The 24,493-nt window shown below is 42.0% G+C and overlaps 1 protein-coding gene across 1 annotated transcript in view; it reads right to left on the bottom strand.

Moving 5' to 3' along the window:
- Nucleotides 1–24,493, bottom strand: part of EPC2 (enhancer of polycomb homolog 2) — a 3,037,718-nt gene that overhangs the window by 1,350,982 nt on the left and 1,662,243 nt on the right. The window contains exon 6 of the mRNA XM_044074869.1: nucleotides 16,455–16,587. Coding sequence (XP_043930804.1) covers nucleotides 16,455–16,587 — 133 coding nt within the window. The remainder of the gene's footprint in view (nucleotides 1–16,454; nucleotides 16,588–24,493) is intronic.

The raw sequence follows: 24,493 nt of genomic DNA, 5'->3' as shown, positions 1-24,493 counted from the left end.
GAGAGGAAACCAGAATATGCTGAACCGTGGGAGACAAATCATGAGACCTGGCTAGGTTGGGAAGTGGAGCAGCCAAGCTGTCAGTTTGAGGGATACAAGAGAGGGGTGAAGAACTCCCAACGAATGATTCAGAAGGTCTGGCACTGGGTCTAGAACCCAAGGTTCTTCCACTTGGTATTGTTGAAGGAAGGGGAACCATATCTGCAAAGGCCAAAACGGGGCTATCAGAATAACAGTCCTTCCCAGGCTTTTGGCTTTCTGTAAATATTTGTGGATCAGCGGGGATGGAGGAAAGGCATATAGGAGACCAGAGGGCCAATCGTGTACAAGTGCATCCCTTAGGATGTCCCCCAGTGGAGGGTATAGGGCAAAGTAGCTTCAGCATTTGGCATTCATCGAGGATGCAAAAAGGTCGCAGCAAGGCTGGCCCCATTTGCGGATTATCCTTTCCACCACTTGTTCTTTGAGGGACCACTCGTGAGGCAACAGAATGGCTCTGCTCAATTTGTTCGCTATCACGTTGGTTGACCCCGGGATGTGCGTTGCTATCAGGAAGCGCCTGGTGGATACAGCCCACTGCCAAATTCTCAGGGCCTCTCGGCATAAGGGGTAAGAGCTGGTTCCCCCTTGCTTGTTGATGTACCAGACTACCGACATGTTATCTGTCTGTACTGCAATCGTCTCGCGAGGCAGAGAGTGGTGAAAGTGTTGGAACACTGCTCTCAACTCCAAGACATTGATGTACAAACTAGATTCCATCTCTGACCAAGTACCTTGGACAGTTCTTCCCTGACACAGCCCCCCCACCCTATCAGGGAAGCATCTGTGGTCACTGTGGCTGTGGGAGCGGGGAGTACAAACGGACGACCTACAGTAACTTGGTTGCTGTTCAACCACCAAAGGAGGTCCTTTTTGCAAGTATTTGTCAGCAGAATCTTGTGTGACACTGGAAGTTGTTATAAGACCGCTGTGTGAAGAGTAACCATTGGAGTATCCTCATGTGCATACACCCCAGAGGAACCGCTATGAGAGTCGCTGCCATGGTGCCTAACAGCTTCAGAACTTGGAATGCAGGGATTTTCTTTTCCATCAACAAAAGGGATACTTCATTTCATAAAGAGATTACTCGTTCTTGAGGCAATCTGACCAGTGCGATGGTGGTGTCTAGATCTGCTCCTATATAAAGGAAATATGCTGTGACGGCGATAAAGCAGATTTTTCTAAATTTAAGGTTATGCACAACTGGGAGCCCAAGCTGATAGTGTAATCCCTGGCGCGAATCAGTTGATGCCTGGTGGTGGAGGTGAGGAGCCCATCACTGAGATATGGAAGCACCTGGAATCCTAAACGTCTCGGGTGAGCCGTGACCACTGCCATGCATTTGAACACTCTGGGGGCTGTGGTGAGACCAAAGGGCAGAGCTCGGAATTGGTAGTGACTGGCCCCCAGCCGGAAACGCAAGTGATCTCTGGATGGTCTGGCCATTTTGATGTGGTAGTACACATCCTTGAGATCTATCGAGCACATCCAATTGCGCGTTTCGAGAAACAAAGTATCGATTGAAGTGTGACCATCCGGAACTTTTCCTTTTTGACAAAGGTATTTAGTTTGATGAGGTCTAAGATGGGCCTTCAGTCCCCTGTTTTCTTTGGAACTAAAAAGAAAGTACAGTTTTGTACCTACCATAAATGTAGATGTCCGAACTGGATAGCATCTGCAGTCATAACAAGTGGGTTGTCCTGTCGCCAAAAGCATCAGCCAACGCCATTTTCCTCAGTGTTTCTTGCCCCAGATGCCAGTAGCCCTTTGCAGGCTAAAAAATTTGATGAGATGCCAATGTTTCCAAATAGATAGAGGTATAAGCATATATGTACATATATACAAACAAATACACCATAAAGACTCCCCCAACAGCTAGCTATTAGGAGGGTAAACACCCTAGGAGTACACAGAGGGGAGGGGGAGGGAGATGATGACTGATGATATCCAGTTTTTCGGACATCTACATTTATGGTAGGTACAAAACTGTACTATGTCCTTCATGGATGCATCTGCAGTCATAACAAGTGGGTAGAATACCATAGCCAACTAGGGAGGAGGATAAAAGTAGATTATGGTGTGTTTAGGATCCCTTGCAGTACAGCAGTGGCAAACCCTGCTCGATCTGGAATATAGAGGCAAATTATAATGCTTGGCAAATGTATGCACGGAGGTCCAAGTAGCCCAATAATGTCTTTGGTTGCCACTCTCGTAAGAAGGCTGTGGTAGTGGCTGTTGCCCTTGTAGAATGAGGTCTTATGTTCTGTGGAATTGGTTTTCCATGGAAGGAGTAACAGTATCGTATGCAATTTCCTATCCATTTGGAGATTGTCTGTTTGGAAATAGCTTTTCCTTCCCTTCCTGTTGCATAGGCTACAAAAGTTGGTCAGTCTTTCTGCTATTTTTGTTCTGTCCAAGTAGTAGCGTAGCTGTCTATGTACATCCAAGGTATGCAGTATTCTTTCCCTCTGTTTTGTGGGTTGGGAAAGAAGGTAGGTAGGTGGATTGCCTGGTTTAAAGACACTCTGGATACCACCTTGGGCATAAATGTAGGATTAGTCCTCATGGACACTCTATCTTGGTGGAAGATTAGGAAGGGTTGCACTGCCATTAAGGCCTGTAGTTCTGAAACCCTCCTTGCTGAAGTAATTGCCAGTAGGAAAGCAGTTTTCCATGACAGGTGTTGTAGGTCTGCTGTTGCTGCTGGTTCAAAGGGTGATAGTGTCAACTTTTCTAGCACAAAGTTTAAAATCCCAGCTGGTAATGGTGGTTTGAGGTTTTACATTCTTGATTCCTCTGAGGAACTGCCTGAGCAAAGGTGCGAAAAACAGGTGGATCAAAGCTGTATTCTGCTGAAATAGCTGATGCATGTATCTTGATGGAGGAGTAGGACAGGCCTGAATGAAGAAGTTCGCCAGATACTCCAGAATGTTAGGCATATCTATGTTTGACACATCTTTTCCTTCCAAATGACAAACCTTTTCCATTTTCCAGCATAGTTCCTTCTTGTTGAAGGTCTGCGTGCTTCAAGAATAATGTCTTTAACTCTTTGGGAAAGTTCTGGATTAGCTGCTGCTATGTGATGTTCCATGCAGTCAGTTGCAGCGTTTTAGGTTTGGATGTATGATGCTGTAGTTGTTCTGAGTTAACATCAAAGGCATCAGGGTATTGACATGCTCTTCAGTAGTGGGTACCAGTGTTGTCTTGGCCAGTTTGGAGCTATCAGGATTATCGTTGCAAGCACTTCCTTGAGTGAAAGTAGTACCTTGTGTATCAAAGGAAGAGGTGGGAATGCATATGCTGTTAGGCCTTTCCAGTTGAAGGAGAGTGAGTCCACTTTCCATGCTAGTGGGTGGGATGTCCTTGTGCAGAATTTTTGAGCTGGTGATTGAGAGGTGATGCTAATAGGTCTATCTGTGGCATTCCCCATTTCTTCGAGATGGTCTTGAAGATGTCCTAATATGTCTGCTAGAGTATTGTCTTTCCCCGTACAAATATTGCCTGTAACTGAATGTTGTAGCTGAGTGCCAGGGTCCACAGCTCCAAGGTCATTCTGCATAGGGGGTATGAATGAGTGCCTCCCTGTTTGTTGATGTACCACATGACTGTGGTGTTGTCTGTCCTTATCAACTGGCCCTCTTTGAGAAATGGTTTGAACTTTTGGATTGCCAGTTTTACTGCCAGCATTTCTTTTAGATTGATGTGCAGGTGAAGTTGATCCTGTGTCCACAATCCTTGCACGATTTGTCCAGCATGTGGGCCCCATCCGTTGTGATGGTCTGGCTTGCATGCCTGAGCCCACCATAGGAACTCCTGTTTTAAGCATGGAATTAGTGGGATTTCTGTTTCTAGATTAGGTACCACTGTAGTTTCCTCATATGTAGTCTGGCAAATGGGACCAAGATTATGCATGATGCCATGAAGCCCAAGGCCTGCAGAACTTTTCTTGCTGTTAACTTGTTCAGTTTTGTTAGTGCCAAGAAGTAAAGAGGCAGTTCTTTTGTTTTTCTGTAGTCAGGAATGCCATTTGTTGTACTGTGTCCAATTCCGCCCAAGAATGTCCTTGTTTGGGATGGTATCAGCCTTGACTTTTGTAAATTGACTGTGTATCCCAGTCCTTGTAGCAAGTAAATGACCCTTTGTAAATCTGTTGTCAGCTTGCTTTTGTTGTCCCCTTGTAGCAGGCAGTCGCCCAGGTATGGGTAAATTTGAATTCTGTAGTCTGTAAATTACTGATGCCAGGCATTTTGTGAATACTCTGCTCTAAGTAGATAAGCCAAAGGGCAATGCTGAGAATTGATAGTGCTCTGATCCTGCAAGAAATCTGAGGTATCTTCTGCAGATTGGGCAGGTATGCCTCCTTGAGATCTAGAGTTACCAGCCAAGACTCCTTGCCCAGCATGGGAAGAAGTTGCTGTAGGGTCAGCATTTTCAATTTTGGGACAATGATGTATGTATTTAAGGTGGACAGGTCGAGAATTGGTCTCCAACTTTTTCCTTTCTTGGAACTAGGAATAGTCTGGAGTAGAACCCTTTCCTTGTTCTGCTGTTGGCACTCTTTCCACAGCTCTCATGTTTGCTAACTCCATTATCTGGCTAGAGCCTCTGTTTTTGATTTGGAGGTAGATTTGGCATTCCTCTTTGACTGGTAAAGTGTGGAAGTGAAACCGTAACCTTGATCTATGGTTTGTAAAATCCACTTGTCTTTTGTTATGTAGTGCCAGTTCTTTGAAAATAGAGCTGCTATTTGTTCCCTGGTAGGCGGATTTAGGATTAAGTCACTGTGGTTGTGCTGATGTAGTGGCAGTGGCTGTGTCTGTGCCTCTGTTGTTACCTTGCCACTGTCGCCCCCTAGGCACCTCCTCTGGATTGGTTTCTGCCTCTGGACGCCCCTGGAACTTGAAATTTTGTGGAGTCAGGAAAGGACCAATTTTTGGCAGGCCAGTTCCTGCTAAACCTTGGGGTTGAACCTGCAAGAAATCTTTAACAGTTTGAACAGATTTTGCCTTTTCTTCCATTTTCTTAATAACCTGGGGGGGGTGTACCAAACAAACTTGTCTTGTCCATAGGAGCATCTAGCAACTTAGCTTTAACATGATCCGTAAAGCTTGTTCCTTAAGCCATGCATGCCTTCTTATCACTGTGCCTGTCATGGCTGATCTAAATGAAGCCCAGTGCATCATAGCCACATTTTAAGGAATGGTTGCTAACCTGTTGTATGTTATTTACCATCTCTAATACATATTTCTTATCAAGAGATTCATCAGTGGTTAGTTTTTAGTTAACTGATCAAGCATAAACTCTTGGTATTGTATCATGTGAAACTGACCGCTTAAAGCTCTAGCTGAGAGAGTAGCTGAAGTGTAGACCTTTACCCCATCTGTCTAGTGACCTTGCTTCCTTTCAGAAGGAATAGGGTTTTAGCTGTTTGGGACCCTGGGATATAGTTTCTGGGTCTGCAAGTGGGGCCTTGTAAAGGTGGTGATGAGTATCTGGCACCCTGTAAAATCTGTCTGGTTTGGCAGGGGCTGGGGTAAAGAATCTGGAGCGGAGCAAACATCATTGAAAGCATCATCCACCACAGGGAGAACAGGAGGTATAGCTGCAGAAAGGTCCTAAGTCTTTTCTGAGTCTGAAAATCCTGTTGCTGCCATTGAACTGTTCTCGCATGGCATGCAAGGTTTCAAAGGAGAATTCTTCTGGTGGGGAAGCAGCTGGAATGGATTCTTCAGCATCAGAATCTTCAAAATTGGAGAAGGGAGCCTCAGGCTGGTCAGTTATGTCTGATTCATCAGCAGAATCATCAGAAGTCAGGGGCTGAGAGGCCCTGTCTGGGTGAGATTGAGATCCTCTAATTAAAGAAATTAAATCTTCAAAGCATTTGAGAACTAGAAGAGGGCCTGGATGTGGGGGTTTAACAGGCACTGTTTTAGTAGTCTTGCAGCACCACGTGCTGGGGTAGAGACATCCAAGGATGGTGTCTGATAAGTCAACCACCGTGAGTGGGTAAGATTTCTGAGGGTCGATTCAAGAGTTGCAGCAGGGCAGTTGTAAGAATAGGTTCAGCTTTCAGCTTTTTGAGTTTTTTTCTCGGTTTCGACGAATGGGTGACATTTTGATTTGGTTTCTTTTCCGTGGGTCGCAAGGAAAGCGCACCATAGTCGGGTGTTTATCTTTTGGCTTTTGGTTTTTGGGGAGGATCCAAATCAGAACCAAACTGTTCTGCAAACTCCGACGACTAAGCTGCCGCTCGGTTTGGTTGAAAGAGGCAGGCCCCCGACAGGCTGCTACGTGGCTGGGGCCTAAACAAGGCAGGAAATCTTTATGAGGTATTTGTTTCCCACAGGTTAAACAATTGTTAACTTTTTCTGACATCGAAGTAATCTGATCTGACCGACCGCACTTATAACACAGCTTTTCTGCGGGCCGCCACGCGGCAAGAGAAAAGACTGAAAAAATGCCGCTGATGCTTTTTTATACCCGACCAACAGAGATGACGCCGGGTGAGGAGTGCGACATCAGGCCGAGCCGACCGCGACTTTGAACTGCCGAGGGCTGCCTGACGACAGGACAACCCACTTGTTATGACTGCAGATGCATCCATGAAGGACATCCTGAAGTAAGTTCCGGATCCTATCTGGTCCGCCGGGACTGGCTGGATGACTCTTTTTTCCAGCAACCTTTGAATTTCTATGGCTGCTAGATTCCGCAGACTGGGTGGAACGTCTGGGATTCTTGCACGAATGGAAGGGGATTCTGAAAAGGGAATGATGTAACCTCTGGTAATTATGCTTTTTACCCAGGGAATCTGATGTAATTCCAAGCCAGGCGTCTGGGTATAAAGCTAAGTGACCTCCTACTGCCTCCAGAGTAGGACGGTCGGGCCTCCTCTCAGGAGCGCTGATGGGGCTTGCCAAGGAACTGCTCCCTGTCACCCTGGCTCTGCGGACCCCTTCTGCCGCCTGGGTGGCGTCTACCATTATACCCCCCTCCTCTGCCCCTGGAAGGCGGTTCACCACGTGTGTTCTGGAAAGCTCCTTGGGACTTCCGGAACCAAATTTTTCCACCTTTCTGTCCTTTCGGGTATGGCCTAGTGGGGGTGGAAAAATGGACTGCTACGGCAGATAGAGTCTTTCCTTCCTGCTCACACTTAGTGAGTGTCTCCTTGCCTTTAGGCCCAAACAAGGAAGAGCCATCAAATGAGGTATTAACAAAGGAAGACGAAGGCTTCTGCAAAGGAGCATAAGCGCATCCAGGATTGTCGCCGCAGAGCTATCGCTGAACCTGTTGCCCGGCTCGATCCCTCGGCTGCATAAGAAATGAGCCGCATGGATGAGTTTACAATGGAATTAAGGGTGTTAAGCTGTGCCATCACTTACTCGGAGACAGCATCATCTGTGTTGCCCTGTAGAGCATCTCCAAGCTCTTTGAGGAGATCTCGTTGAAGACGGGTAAAGTGGGTTAAATAGTTAAGCGATCTCATTGCAAATGTCGCAGAACTAAAGATGCATTTCCCATATCTGTTCATTGTCCTGGAATCTCTACTCAGAGGATGGACAGAAGAGGAGGTCTCTGACATCTCTTTCTTGGTGGCCGCCGCCACCACCATGGCATCAACGGGCACTCCCTTTGTAAGGACTTATCCTGAGGGGAGGTGATAAATTTGTTGGGCCTCTGAGGGAGCGGTTCCATGGAATCAGGAGACTCCCACGCCTTTCAAGCGATCAAGTCCATTAATTCGTCGAAAGGCGGAGTAACCCAGGAGGTGGAAGGTTGAGACCCACAGGCCTTCAGGAGCACCGACTGATCCTCAGTAGGGGTAAGGAACTGCCAGTCACCCCTCTGCTTAAGTATTTCTAGGATGTCTGCAAATGAGACATCCTCTGAGGGGGACCATGGAGACCCTTCTGATTCCTCTAAGTCAGTGTCTGATGTCAAGGATTCCTGAGGGGAATCCAAGTGCCACCTCTTGCACAGTCTCTTCCTAGGGACTTCATCTGTGGGGGCGTCTGGTGAAGTCTCCGTAGAGCAGGGGTCGCCCGATGGGGTTACCTGGGGCTCTGGGTCTCGACACTTGGTAGGAACCTGTGATGTATAGACAGAACGGGGCCCTTTAGGGAAGGAAGAGGAAGGACCTGAAGAGGTAAAAGTCTTAGCAGACATGACCTTCCTCATGGCGTGGAAGGAACCGGTGTCTCGGTCCAAGGAGTCCGCCGGTTCCAAAGAAGACAGCAGTCTCCTCGGGGCCGAGACCACGGGCTCCAAACCAGAGTACAGAGCCGAGCTCAACTGCGCCGAGGCCCTAAGAGGAAGAGTGGGAACCGAAGCCTCAGTTCGACTCTTCCCCCCGGACCCAGCGAGAAAGTGTCGGCTCCGAGGCCCTTCGATCGGAACCAAAGATGTCAAGGTCGAAGGGGCCGAAGGCACCAGAATACTCCTCGGCTCCGAAGGTTCCACAACTATCAGGACATCACCTTCCGGCTCTGAAGGCTCGATTGGTCTTGCAGGAGGAGCAGAAACTGTGACGGGGGGGGGGGTGTCGGGCTTCAATGCCAGATGAGATAAAGCTGAAAGCAATTTGGCCAAGGCCGGGTTCTCCAAGAGTCTCTGCACCACACGGTCAACATCAACATCCGAGAGGGTTCTGGAATTCTGGGTCGAAGGAGCCGAAGAATCCACTGACCGAAGGATAGGAGACTTTAAAACCCCTAGTACTGGTTCCAAACTCGGGACTTGGCTCTGAGGCAAAGGTTCGGTGCTCGGCTCCGAGGGCTGAGGAGCCGACGACCGAATCTTCCCAGAGGTGCTCGGAGCCGATAACTTGGGCTCCGATGACACCTTGAAAGACTTCGACCCCTTCGAAGATCTGGAAGTCTGTTCAGACTTATCTAAAGCTTCTAGGAAGTCCGATTTTAAGAGGCCTCTATCGATAAGCTTTTTTCGCCTTTCCAGCATAACTCTGCCAACTAAAAGAGTGGCAGATGAAAGAGTCCTCTTGCAGGTGTAAAGGCCCTAAAAATTAAACAAATGAGGTGTGGTGGTCGGTGATGGACATCTTCTGTCCACAGCCACACCGCTTGAACCCTGATCTCTGTTTTTATGAGGTGTAAAAAAAATGAGAAAACAGCACAATTGCTAAGGTTAGGATCCCTGAACTTTAATCAGAAGTAGTCCAAGAAGAACGAGCCAAGACCAGCGAAGCAATAATACACCTCTTTATTTCTGTAACCAACTGATAATCCACTCAATAAAAAGTCCAATAATACAAGAACAAGATTAAGCGCTTTCATCCACTGTATAGTGGACTTCCTCAGAATCAATTTAATTAGTTAATTAGTCCATTTTAAAACATTTTTGGTGCCAACTTCATATGTTATTTAAAGACATATTCCACGTTCATTTTCTAAAACTGTTTTATAACTTTAAAAACAAAGAACAAAACGCATAAAACATACTATATCTATAAAGCATAATTACTAAAACTGATATGCATAATATGTATTAAAATTGTATTAAAATAGTATAAAAATTGCAAATCAACAAAGCCTATGAAAGCCTATCACTCTAGTTAAGGATAAATCAAATTAAAATATCCAAAGCTTCTAAATAATGTAATGTGAATAATGTAAAATATGAAATATGAAATGTTAAAACCTAACCAAGACCTGGCAATAGAACCTAGTAAAAAAGCAGTGGATTATCAGTTGGTTACAGAAATAAAGAGGTGTATTATTGCTTCGCTGGTCTTGGCTCGTTCTTCTTGGACTACTTCTGATTTTGGTTCATTTTGAATTCTTTTGTTTCTATTTGTTGTTATGGATACCCAAGGGGAGCTGGTCACTGGGAAGCTTACACCTAGCGGTAGTGATGACATCAGTGAGCTGCGAACAGAGGTTTTGTCATTAAAAGGCAAAGTCACCCGGTTGTTGGAGCTCATGACTCAAGTAGAGTCTAAACGGACAGGATTCAGCTTTTCACAGGGGATAGGAGAGCTATCCAGTTCCAGTGAAGCGGATTTTGACATTCCGAACGGTCAGCGTTCAGTTTACTCTAACCAAGCACAAAGTAATGGAATAGACCTACGCAACAAAACGCAGGACAACAGTAAATTAACTGAGAGGGATTTCACCTTTGATTTTTCTACGTACAACATCGATGACGAATCTAAACGTACAGGTACCAAACCTAAGCGAGTAATGGCAGGTAAATCTTTTTCTTCTGCCATTACTAGTGGTATGAAAGCTACCACTAAAAATGTTCAACCAAATTCTAATCCTAAAACTAATGTGACAGTAACTAAAGACAGTACTAATAACCACTGTTCTAGTGGTATTAGGGGAAGATTGGATGATTTTTTGGCAGTGGATATTTGTTTTGAAAATGCAAAAAGCAGTGTTATTTTATACAGAGAGAGTGTTGAATATAGCCAAGGAACATTAAAGCAAAATATATATGCATTAGGCAAATATATGGGTATAATTAGAGGCATTAAAATAGATAATGCCTATTTGAACAAATGCATAACAATGAACATTGTCCCTAAGGGACTGAGATTTTTTAAGAAACCTATGGGCATTGAATTAAATGTGTGTAATTGCAAAGAATTTTAGAACTTGTTTAATTGTTTTGGTATTGATTTTATGAAATTATTAGTGAAAAAGAATGATGAAAAATTATGTCAATACATTGAAATGGCAGAGAAATTGAATAAAAATATAACAGAAGATTTGGTTTTTGACCAATGGGAGAATTTATATCAAAAACAATTTTTGGAAGCGGATAAGAGAGCTAATAGTATTGTGGTAAGAAAATGTAAAAAAATAGAGGGGGATATGAGAGATTATAAGGATGGAAAAGTATACGAGTGGAATCTAATAAACCACGAAAGTAGCAAATATGAATTTGAAATTAATTTAAATAAGAAGTATTATAATAATAACAACAACCCGAATAGGGCAACTTACAATAATTATGAAAATCAGGATTTTCAGGAAGGTTACGATCAGGACATGAACAGGTATCAACAAGGAAAATGGAGAGGGAATGGGAGAAATGTAGGACAGAAGTATTGGAACAACCAGAACTGGAGACAACGACGATGGTAGAGAAGGGTATGGGCTATGGTACACCAGACAGGGGTAAAGAAAAAACGGAGTCTATCTTTGAAGTGGAAAAGTCAGAAAAAACAGAAAAAACTGTGATACACCAACATAATGGTTTTAACATATTTAATTACACGGACATAACTATTGGAAAGGAATTTTTTTCTCTTTTTTCTAAAGGAATGAAATATGTGCCAAACAAGAATTTAAGGGTTGTCGATAGTGTAATTGACATTAAAAATATAGTAGAAAATTAAATTTAGCCATATATTTTAAAGATGGCACTAGTAATATTGTGAGTAGTGATTTAAAGAAAAATAGTACTTTCATACCACCCCCCCACCCACAAGTCTCCTTGTTTGAAAAATTAGTTATAAGAGATTTGTATCAGTTAAAAAACAGTACAAGGGGAGTTAAAAACTACAGTAATTTAAAAAATGAGGAGGCCTGCCTGTTACAAACACTTATGAATGATAAGACAGTAAGGGTCATAAAACCAGATAAGGGTGGGGGTATAGTACTTTATGATAATGACATATACGTCAGTAAAATGTTTAACGTTTTAGTAGAATCAGGGAATTATGAAAGCATATCGCTAAATCAGATAAATATTGGATATAGACGTAGTAATATGTATTTAGAAGATATGTTAATGCATGATAGAATTAATATTGATTTGTACAACTTTATGAAAGTGGATTATCCCTTAATGGCTACCATTGTTGGAGTACCTAAAGTACACAAAAATACAGCAGACCCACCTTTTAGACCCATTATTTCGGGTAGTCGGTCCAAGACATTCCCTATGGGACAAGTCATTGATAACTGGCTGAAGCATATTTATGCTAGGATCCCCCATATTATAAAAGATTCATGGATGTTTTTGGGGTTATAGACAAAAGATATTTGGAAAAAAGATTTGATATTTGTGACTATTGATGTAATAGATTTATTTTCTTGTATCCCCAAGGAACAGGGAATGCAAAGTTTCAGTGACAGTATTTATGAGTATTCAATCTTGGATTGGGAGAAAAGTAAGGTAATTCCGGAACTGATGAGTATAGTACTGGACCACAATTACATTTATTTTGAAGGAGAGTATTACCGGCAGATTAGAGGAGTAGCTATGGGGGCAGCTTGTGCCCCCATATTTGCCAATCTTGTTCTCCTGGATTGGGAAAAGGAAAATGTCTTCAAAAGTCAATATTATAACTACATTAAATTATACACCAGATTCTTAGATGATATATTTATTTTATGGGAAGGGAATGAGGAGATTCTAGACGAATTTGTCCTATATTTCAACAGTACAAGTCCTTTCCTGAAATTTACCTGCAATTTTAGTAGAAAAGGAATTTCATATTTGGATACTTTTGTGTCTAGTACTGAAGATGGTTTTTCCTCTCGTATTCATAGAAAAACTACTTCTTCAAACAACTATTTGGAATATTCGAGTTTCCACCCTTGAAAATGAAAAAGAGCATTTTCAAGAGGCAATGTATACGAGCAGCAAGAATGACTTCACTTGAACATGAAATGAAAAAGGAAATGGATTTTATTAGCAAATTATTTTTAGACGGGATATCCTGATTATTTAATAAATGAGGTTAAAATGTATGTGATTGAATTATGGGGGACCAAGTACTCTCCGGTATTGGGTAACCCCTGTGTCAGCAACACACCAGTAAAGAATGTAGACAAAAAGTAGAACAGGGCATGTATTATATATTACACTCCACAGACAAACTATATAAAAGAAATTATTAAAAAATATTGGAATGTATCTTTTAATGACACCGAATTAATGGATGTATTGGGTGAGACACCCAATTTTGTATATAAAATGGGTATGAACTTGAAGTCCTTATTGGAAGAAAATAAAGAACAGACTATTGATATTAGAAACGATAGAGGAACTAGGAAATGTGGAAGCTGTCAGTATTGCAAAGTAATTAATGAAGATGAAAATTTGATCCTAGATAACATCAATAGGACCAGAGTAAAGTTTGTCAGAGGTAATTGCAATACTATGAACATTGTGTATCTAGCCAAGTGTCATCAATGTAATTGTTTTCACATTGGTAAGACTGAACGGAAATTTAGAAGACGAATTTATGAGCATTGATATGCAGTTAAAAAGAATAATAGTAGTAATGCTTTATGTAGACATATACAAGAGACGGACAATACACATTACTTCAAGTTTGCCATCTTAGAACGTGTGATCCCCAATATTAGAGGAGGTAACCATAAGGCTTTTTTAGCTGTTAGGGAGGCAAAATGGCAAATATTAACGGATGCTTCCACTAAGCCAGGTTTAAATGAACATTCTTCATTAAGGCCATTTTTTTTTAATGTAAAGTTTTTGTGCACATTCCTCAAGTGTGTATATGTGTTTTTACATGTGTTTATTTGTGCTCATAAGGAATTTTATATACACACTTGATTTTCAGTATTCATTTTTCACATTTTTTTTATTATTATGATCTAATATACGTTTTATCATGATTTTGAATTGTATCATCACGATTGTGATTTTTGTATATCCCCAAGTGATGATGCATTATGTTTTTTACATTCTGCCATACGTTTATTACAATCCGCCATAGAATTTTATGAATTTTTACTATTTTTTACCTTACCATTTTATCACTTCATAAATTTACTTCATTAACATATTTATATATATTTTCTCTACTGTTATATTTATATACTTTTACACACTATATTGTGGGTTTATTGGCACCCTATACTTAAATTTAATTACATTAAGTTTTTCATATATTATAGTCAAGAAGTAATTTATTGGCAATTTATGAATATTTACATTTCTTGCTTAAATGGTTCTATATATAGTATATATATATATATATATATATATATATATATATATATATATATATATATATATATATATATATTTATATAGCATTTTTATATAGTATAGTTAGATTTTTTGCTTTTGTTTACATTTCATATATTTCTCACTATACTACGCACGAATGCACTTTATATTTATCTTTACATTTATATTTATATTTAGCTTAAACAACAGGCTATCAAATTTTATGCTGCTTTTTTGCTAGGTTCTATTGCCAGGTCTTGGTTAGGTTTTAACATTTTATATTTCATATTTTACATTATTCACATTACATTATTTAGAAGCTTTGGATATTTTAATTTGATTTATCCTTAACTAGAGTGATAGGCTTTCATAGGCTTTGTTGATTTGCAATTTTTATACTATTTTAATACAATTTTAATACATATTATGCATATCAATTTTAGTAATTATGCTTTATAGATATATTATGTTTTATGTGTTTTGTTCTTTGTTTTTAAAGTTATAAAACAGTTTTAGAAAATGAACATGGAATATGTCTTTAAATAACATATGAAGTTGGCGCCAAAAATGTTTTAAAATGGACTAATTAACTAATTAAATTGATTCTGAGGAAGTCCACGTTACAGTGGATGAAAGCGCTTAATCTTGTTCTTGTATTATTGGACTTTTTATCGAGTGGATTATCAGTTGGTTACAGAAATAAAGAGGTGTATTATATTGCTTTGCTGGTCTTGGCTCGTTCTTCTTGGACTACTTCTGATTTTGGTTCGTTTTGAAATCTTTTGTTTCGATCCCTGAACTTTACAAATATTAAGAACACTAGCAATCACACACAACCTTCAGATCCCTGAACTTTCACTAACTCTACTTTGCAGCTATTAAGAACACTAAGAATCACAAAAAAAGTTCAGATCCCTGAACACTCACTAACTCTATTTCACAAAAAAACAACAGATAGAATCACTGACAGAGCCCTGTCAAAAACTCAACTAAAGAAACGGCCAAAGGCCTAGGAGCAACCGCTCCTAAGAAAACACACAAAGTGCACGCTAAGTATCTAAAAAAAAAACACAAACAAGTAATATTTCGACTACTACAATTATATACATTACAAACTATCATAGTTATAGAAAATTTTCTGTCAAAAGACAAGAAAAAAAGGGTACTGGCCCGAGCTTCTTCCAAAGAGCGTGAGATCCGTTACAGCGGCAAACTAGATCTGGGGTTTGTCAGCAGAGCATCATGGGATAGGGACTGTGTCTCAAGCTAATCAGAGATCTAGAGCTTGGAAAGCGGCCGACTCGGCTCACGTGTAAGAACAAACGGCGAGATTGAACAACTTCACACTAGAAGTTATGTACTTCCCATAACTTGGCATCTCTGTTGTCCATTTTCATTCTTCCTCACTGAAGGGTTCTGGATCCGACCTCAGATCCGATCTGGCTGCATTTCCATGACTTGGATCCCAATTTCGAGCTCATCCCTCTTCCCATAATGCACCATACCTTCCCTAACACCTCAGATTGAATTTGCTGCCACAGCTCATTACTATTATGAACTCGAAGAGGAGAAAGTGCTGCCTTTGCAGTCATTACTTTCGCTTCCTATGAAATTTACTACCTTTTCCAACCTCTTGACACTTTAATGTTCAAAAGACAGTGTTCAGTTTTACATATCAAGCCTTGAAAGCTTACTCGTGGTGATGGCAATTCTGTCTGTACACCTTTTGCTGAAAACAGATGCTCACTACAGATGTTCAAAGGCACCTCAATTGAGGAAACAAAACTCTTTCCTGCAGTTTGTTTTTTAGTGTCTCTTGACATACACCAAAACATTACAGTATCAAGAAAACAGCAAGAACTATACACTGTAGTATATGAATGCAGAATTGGTAAACGCTGTCAATACACAGAAGCATCAAAAATATCAAATACAGTAACAGGAATGGTAATAACTGTGGCAAGCAATATCAGTAATTAATATATGTATTTATTTCCTAAGTTTTTGTTCTTCTATATTTTCTTCACTAAAGATGAAGTGCCTGCAGCAAGCTTCACGCCTAGCCACAGCAAGAAAGATCTGAAGGTGGCATCATCTGATCCCTTTTATAACAACATCCTGATGTCAGAGTCTGTGGGAGTCGCACAAAGCCACTGGGAGAAGGTAAAGCTCTGAAAGTTGGGCCAGAGACAGATTACCAGCATGCAGTATAACTTACTAATGAGGACTGCAACTATGAATGTACAAGATTTATGTCAAGTCCCTAACTGCACTTTCTAGAACTTAATGTTTTCACCTGTGATTTTCAAAGACAATATAAAAAAAAAACAGCACTAGCACTCGACAGATTTTTTTTTTATTAATGTGTAAATACAGTATTAGAACAGAAATATACATTGCATCTCATTGCTTTATTCTGCAACTGCTGCGTCAACTGCTGAATATGAAAAAAAAAACAGTAAGATTACCTTTGGTTTGCATTCTGGAACTCTGTGATGGTTTCCATTATGAAGGGATATTGGAGTGCTATAAACAGGCTTCTCAGGTTTGTGAACTTTAACTTCGTTTAGAATTTCACCTCCAAAGTCACCCATATGATACCTGTGTAGAAACAGAAATGTTAGCATTTATTATTTTATTATTATTATTTATTTTACATTTGTTGACCGGGCTAGTCTAACTGGATATATGTCCATTTTCAGTAGAGGCCCAGGGAGAAAAGCTCCAAGCACTAGCAGTGACAAAGAATAATGATTTAAAGGCTTCTATAATGGGTAAAATCAAAAAAATCAAAACAGTTTGAATTGCCTCACATTTTACAGGGTACTAGCAGCTATTCAGGAACAATGCAGTTCATGTCATTATTAGCTAGACGACCACTAGTGACAGCACTGTTTTACCAGATCATCAATCTCTGTCAGCACAATACAAATGAAGAACTTTAGTGTCCACAGACGTGAGCTAATCTTAGGAAAGGAGAGGTAAATTTAGCATCTGTACAAACAAAGGAAAAGAGAAGACTGATAAAGATGACACTTATTAGGAGAAAGAAAAAATGATCAAGTAAAGTCCTTACAATACAAGTTATTCTACGAGGGGGACCCCCGCCTCGATAGGTGAAAAGCTGGGGATGGAATCAGAAAACTGAGTGCAGGAGCAAAGAAAAAAAGACTCGCTGAGGAACTGGACAGCTAGTTGTGATACACAGGGAATCTGGAAGAAACGAAAATAGAAGGAAAACTCTACAGATCAGAGAAAAATCAATGAGTGTTACTGGACTGTAAAGTTACTATGGAGAAAGAAAACCAACTATGGCACTGGACGGACTACTGCAGAAAAATTAGGGAGACAAAGGGGTAAACGACTAGCCAAGAAATAGATGAAAAAGCTGGCAGTGGGAGAGATGCAGAGGATAAGGGGAAGAGATACAGAGTATTCAGAGGATAAGCTAATCAGGGAAACATTCAAGAAATGCTACAGTGAGACTTACAAACAAAAGGAAGGGACAGAAGTCACAGAATGGAACTCAAGAAAGAATGTAGACATATTGCATGATGAACAAAGACAAGCTGAATGCAGAGGTGACAAGATAAGGAAAACCATATACAAATGAAAGAGAGGAAAGCTGGAGTGAAATATGGATTCACCCTAGAGTTCAATAAATGGGGAGGTGAGGAAATGTGAAAGGTCCTAGAGAACTACAACAGAATATAGGACTCCAGTAGAATGTGTAAAAGTAAGAAGAAGGCCAGGATAACCCGGATACCCTAAAGGGAGAGGAAGTGCGAAATTATATTTCTATGTCTGACTAATGTAGATATCAAGATTTTGGCTAAGGTATTATGTTTTGTCAAAAATATTACGAGCATGGCAAAATGGCTTCATGAATGGAAGCAAGGAAGAGAAAACTAGTGGGACATGCTGCAATTCATGCAAAAGGAGAAAAAGATGGGACTGTTCTCTTTCACCTGCAGAAAAAGTACAGTTTTGTACCTACCATAAATGTAGATGTTCGAGTGCTAATACAGCTGCAGTCATAACAGATGGGTTCTCCTGCCGTCAGGCGGGTCCTCGGTCGGCCGAATTCCAAAGTCTAGGTCCGGCGTCGGTTGTCGTCGCTTCTTCCCTGACGTCAGTGCGACAGGGGGTATAAAGGAACCAGCAGACGCCATTTTCTTCAGTTTTTCTTGCCCCAGATGTCAGGTGCCCCCAGAAGGAAGGCAATACATAAATTTGTGTGATAATGCAGTGCAATATAATCAAAATACAGTAGTTGCAAGCAAATACATCATAAATGAAAACCCCAATCAGGTTGTAAAAGAATGTGTTAGCCTATAGGCCTGTCCCAAGAGGGGAAGGAGGGAGGGAAACCTGGACTGCAGCTGTATTAGCACTCGAACATCTACATTTATGGTAGGTACAAAACTGTACTATGTTCATCGTGCATACAGCTGCAGTCATAACAGATGGGTAGAATCCCAAAGCTAAGAAAGGGGTGGTAGGCACTAGGTGGAATTAGGAGGAGCCAAAATGCCCTGCAAGACTGCAGTGGCAAAGCCTGCTCTAGATTTGGAGTATAATGGTAGGTTGTAGTGCTTGGAGAAGGTATGCACAGAACTCCAAGTGGCTGCTTCCAAAATATCCTTGGTAGGAACTCCACTGAGGAAGGCTGCAGAGGTGGCTGTGGCCCTGGTGGAATGAGTTCTAATGCCTGTAGGAACAGATTTGCCATGAAAGGAATAGCAAAAGCGTATGCAGTGGGCTATCCATTTTGAGATTGTCTGTTTGGAAATTGGCTTCCCTTGAGCTCCTACCGCATAGGACACAAAGAGCTGTTCTGATTTTCTGAAAGGCTTTGTTCTGTCCAAATAATAAAGCAGTTGTCTGTGGATGTCCAAGGAATGTAGTAATCTCTCCCCTTTGTTTTGAGGATTAGGATAAAAAGTAGGTAAATGTATGGCCTGATTTAAAGCTACCCTGGATACCATTTTAGGCATAAAGGACGGGTTGGTTCGTAAGGAAACTCTGTCCTGATGGAAGATGATAAAAGGCTGGACAGCCATGACAGCCTGTAGTTCTGAAACTCTATGAGCTGAGGTGATAGCCAGAAGGAAAGCTGTTTTCCATGACAAATATTGCAAATATGATGAGGCAGCTGGCTCAAAGGGAGGCAAGGTCAGTTTTTCCAGAATGAAATTAAGATCCCAAGCAGGTATTGGTTGTTTCCTTGGAGGCCTTAAATTCTGAGCCCCTCTGAGGAACTGTCTTAAGAGAGGATGAGAGAATAAAGGTGGATCAGTGTTGTATTCTGCAGAAATGGCTGAGGCATGGATTTTGATGGAGGAGAAAAAGTCCACTGCTTAGCAGTTCAGCCAAATATTGTAGTATTTGAGGTAAATTCAGTTTTCCAGGATCCTGGCCCTTTTTCTCATTCCAGACACAAAAATGTTTCCATTTTGCAGAGTAAGCTTTTCTATTTGATGGCCTTCTGGCCTCCAAAATGACATCCTGCACCTCCTTGGAGAGTAGGGTCTGTTGTGATGCTAAGGAATCTTCCATGCGGCTAAATTGAGTGTTTTTAGCTGGCTGTGAAGAGTTTTGAAACTGTGCTGAGTCAGAAGAAGAGGCATTAGAGGCAGGGTCCATGGTGGGGAATGCGTCAGGCTCCTCAGGAGTGGGTACCAGTGTTGCCTTGGCCAGTCCGGAGCAATGAGGATCATCTGTGGTCTGTCTGCTTTGGTCTTTAATAGAACTTTGGGCAGCAGAGGAAGAGGAGGGAAGGCATAAACTGTCATTGATGTCCAACTGAAAAAAAGAGCGTCCACTCTCCAGGCCTTTGGATGGAAGATCCTTGAGCAGAATTTTGTCAAGTTGATGATTCTTGTGGGAGGCAAAGAGATCTATGTCTGGCCTTCCCCATTCTTGGATTATTTCTGTAAAAACTTTTGGATGCAATTTCCATTCGTGTGGATCTGTCATATTCCTGCTTAGGTTGTCTGCCAGCGTGTTTTCCTTGCCTGGCAAGCACTGTGCTTGTAGTTCCATTTGTAAGTCCATGGCCATGTTCCAAAGTGACATGGCCAGTCTGCATAGGGGGTAAGAATGTGTTCTTCCCAGTTTGTTTATGTACCACATAATTGTGGTGTTGTCCGTTCTTATCAATAGTTGACCTGGTTGTAGAAGGTCCTTGAAAGCTATAATAGCATTTATTACTGCTAGCATTTCTTTTTGATTGATGTGAAGGTGCTTTTCTTTTTGGGACCATTTGCCCTGAATGCACCGGTCTGTCATGTGCGCCCCCCAGGCATAGTCCGAGGCATCTGTTGTGATGACTTGATTTGCTTGAGGCTTGCTGAATGGAAGACCTGTGTTTGTTTGACATGCTTGAGCCCACCACAGAAATTCCTTTTGCAGACATGGAGTTAGTGGTATTATTGTTTCCAAACTGTGGCTGTCTTGAGACCATATGTTTTTCAGGTACCATTGTAGTTTCCTCATATGCAGCTTTGCACGTGGGATTAGTAAGATGCAAGATGCCATGAATCCCAGAGCATGCAGGATTTTCCTTGCAGTCAGCCTGGTGCAATTTGCTAGTGTTCTGAAGTATTGAATTAATTGCCTCTGCTTCTCTGGCGTGAGGTAGGCCATCTGGGTGTTTGTGTCCAAATTGGCACCCAGGAAAATTATCTTCCGAGAGGGTATTAGTCTTGATTTCTTTTTGTTGACTGTGTATCCCAGAGAGTTCAATAACATTATTACATAAGCTAGATGTTTCAGAAGAATGTGCTTGCTGTCTGCTTGGATCAGGCAGTCGTCCAAATAGGGGTATATCTGTATCCCTTGAAGTCTGCAGTAGGCAATTACTGAAGCCAGGCATTTCGTGAATACTCTGGGCGCAGTAGATAAGCCAAAGGGCAATGCAGAGAATTGATAATGGGTTGAACCTGCAAGAAATCTGAGGTACCTTCTGCAATTTTGTCTGATTGGGACATGCAGGTATGCCTCCTTGAGGTCCAATGTTACCAGCCAAGACTCCTTGCCCAGCATGGGAAGAAGTTGCTGTAGAGTGAGCATCTTGAATTTTGGTACGAGTAGAAATGTGTTTAGGATGGATAGATCCAAAATAGGTCTCCAATCTTTTCCCTTCCTTGGTACTAGAAATAGCCTGGAATAAAAACCTTGACCTTGTTCGTGCGTAGGTACCTCTTGAATAGCTTTCATGTTTATGAGATCTGAAATTTGCTTTTGTGCCTCTGCCCTTTGATTGTGTGGCAGGTTTGGCATGCCTCTCATTTTTGGAAGGGTGTGAAAATGGAACTTGTAGCCTCTGTTTATAATGTCCAGGATCCATTTGTCCTTTGTGACAACATGCCAATTTTTTGAGAATAATGCCAGCTTTCCTCCTAAGGGGGCTGCCATTTGAGACCTGGTTGGCATGCAAAGGGGAAAGTCATTGGGTTTGCTTTCTGAAAGATTGCGAGTTGTCCTCGCCACCTCTTTGTGTAGGAGCTTGCCATTGTCTGCCTCTATACGATCCTTGGGATTGTCCTCTGCCCCTCGGGTGCCTGTATCTGCCTCTTTGGGGTCTGTCTGTGGCAGGAAAGGACCAGTTTTTGGAAGGCCAATTTCTACTAAAACTTGGGGGTTGAACCTGTAGAAATTCTTTCGCAGTTTGCATTGACTTAGCCTTTTCCTCCATTTTCCTTAATACTTCCTCAGCATTAGCACCAAATAGTACATCCTTTTGAAGAGGGGCGTCTAGTAATTTAGCTTTGACATGATCAGGCCAGGCTTGTTCCTTGAGCCAGGCATGCCTACGTATGACTGATCCTGTAACAGCAGCTCTACATGAGGCCTCTAGAGCATCAAAACCACATTGTAAGGTATGCTTACCCACTTGTTCTGCACTATGCATCAAATCCTGCAACTCCTTCAAGTCTGGTTGTTCAGGTTGTGACATTTTACTTTTCAATTGTGATGACAAAAACTGTTGGTATTTTAGCATATGAAACTGACAGTTTAAGGCCCTCATGGATAAGGTCGCCGAGGTATATACATTTTTTCCCCACCTTTCTAAGGATCTGGAATCTCTCTCGGAAGGCAATGGATTTTTGGCAATGGAGGCCTTAACTCCCCTGGGGCCCTGTGAGATGGTTTCTGGATCAGCAGCATGGCTTTTGTATAGAAAATGGTGTGAGTCAGGAACCTTGTAGTACCTGTCAGGCTTAACTGGAGCTGGAGGTAGAGTCCGGGTTAAGGCAGGCCTCCGAGTAAACATCATCTAGGATGTCCAAGACAGGAGGTATAGCCAGAGGCCTGTGCTGGGGTAACAAGAGAAATTCCCTGAGCCTTTTCTTGGAATCTGAATAATCCTGGCCTTCCCAGTGGAAGTGTTCCCTTAAGGTATGCAAAGTTTCCCCAAATGAGTAATCCTCAGGGGGGGATACAGAAAGGATGGACTCCTCCGCATCAGAGTCTTCAAAAGGGGAGTAAGAATGTTCCTGATCATCAGAATGCTCTGAAATAATGGAGCCCTGATCAGAGGAGGGGGAATCTTCCTCCACTCTGGGCCTTTTGTCCGGTGGTGGCTGAGAACCTCTGATTAGAGTAATTAAATCCTCAGCCATTTTAAGCATCTGTTTCTTAGGCATGGGGCCTGGAGATGGGCCCTGTGTAGCTGGTCTCTTAGAGCGCATGGTTGCTTTAGACTTTGTAAAAGCCTTGATGGAGAAAGAGGAGGAAGGTCTGAAGACACCTTGAGTGGAGGTGGACCTGTCCACATTCTGAGTTTCAACGCCAAGAGTGGCTTCGGTATCTGTAGTCGGGGTGTAGGCCGAGGAGCCTGCGACCTCGGGCACAGGAGACACCGTCAAAGATGTGTCGTCAGTAATCAGGGGCTGCGTAGGCGCCTCGCTGAGAACCGGACCACGTGTAGTCGGCTTTGGCGTGGTGTCGGTAGAGGCCGCGGACCTCATGTGTCAGTCCTTGTCTTTGCGTTTTTTTAGACAAAACTGGAGTCGGAGTATCCGATGACATAGTATAGTTAAATGCTTTCCCAAAATAATGCTGGGCGAACTCCGCCCGACGCTTAATAGTGCGTTTGTTGAATGTAGCACAAAAGCGACAGACCGAGACGTCGTGGTCTGGGCCTAAACAAGGTATACAGAGGGAATGGAAATCCTTATGCGGTATTTGCTTCCCACAAGAAATACAATTATTAACTTTGTCTGACATCGGTCTGAGGCAAGAAAGTTTCCAACGGGGTACTTAGCTTTTAAGAAGACTTCGGTTTCCAAATTTTCGTAATCTCAGGAGCTGGCCAACCGGCACTTGCGAACTGCTTCTGCTTCGGGCACCGCGCGGCAAGAAAGACTGAAGAAAATGGCATCGGCTGGTTCCTTTATACCCCTGTCGCACTGACGTCAGGGAAGAAGCGACGACAACCGACGCCGGACCTAGACTTTGGAATTCGGCCGACCGAGGACCCGCCTGACAGCAGGAGAACCCATCTGTTATGACTGCAGCTGTATGCACAATGAACATCCTGTGATATGGTGAAGTGGGAATCCGTACTTAAGACATTACAGCAAAGTCAGGTAGGGGAAAAGTCCATAGGATAGGCACAGGTCATATACAGCTAACAATATGAAATGCTCTTAAAATGAGTAGCATCTGATGACCAAAGAATAGAGGGGAGAACCGGACAGGGATACCCACTATCCCCAGGCTTGATCTTGCTTGTGATCGAGAAGCTGGCAGTACAAGTCTGACACAATTTAGCAATGTGTGAAGAAAACGAGGGGATAAAAATGTCAGTTTGTGTTGTATGCAGATGGCTGCGTGTTAATGTCAGAAAATGTGGATGCAACAATGTGTTCTATAAAGAGAGATATTTGAGCAGTTTCAGGAAGTGGCAGGACTCAAATGCAGGAAAAAATAACTGTGGTAGTAAGACTAAGAATAGGGAGGATAGCTGAGATAAAAGATGCAGAGGTCCCCACATACCTATGGGTCTACAATAGGAACACAATGAGAGAAAAATCGGGGAGAAAAAACACTAAAGAAGTTGGAAAAAAGACAAGGGATACTGTCAGGGGAGAGGGAGACTTTCACATTTCTTGGGAGAATTAATGTAGCAAGGGTGATTCTCCTCCACCTACTCTGCAACATACAAACAGACCCTAGGGATAAAAGGTTACAGTAAATGCAAAAAGACAGACAAACTGGACCACCAAAGGTATAAGAACAGTGTAAGATGGTCAAAAATGAGAATGAATAGGATAGGAGGTCGCCTGGGTCATGCAATTATCCCAACTTATGCAGACATGCAACTTCATTCACTGCAGAGAAACAGATAAGGAGGCTAAGTTAACAAAAAAAAAAAAAGAAAAAAGTACAGGAGAAAGTGGTATGGATGTATAAGTTTACTAAAGACACTGAAAGCAGGAGCACTAAAACAACTGTCATATGTGAAATAAGGTGAAGGATCCTCAAAAAAATTATGGGG

This window comes from Protopterus annectens, chromosome 6.part0 (assembly GCF_019279795.1).
Source record: "Protopterus annectens isolate FY-2018-M chromosome 6.part0, PAN1.0, whole genome shotgun sequence".
NCBI classification, from domain to species: Eukaryota; Metazoa; Chordata; order Ceratodontiformes; family Protopteridae; genus Protopterus; species Protopterus annectens.
Note: the sequence above shows the minus strand (reverse complement) of the source record. Positions and strands in the feature narration are given on the sequence as shown.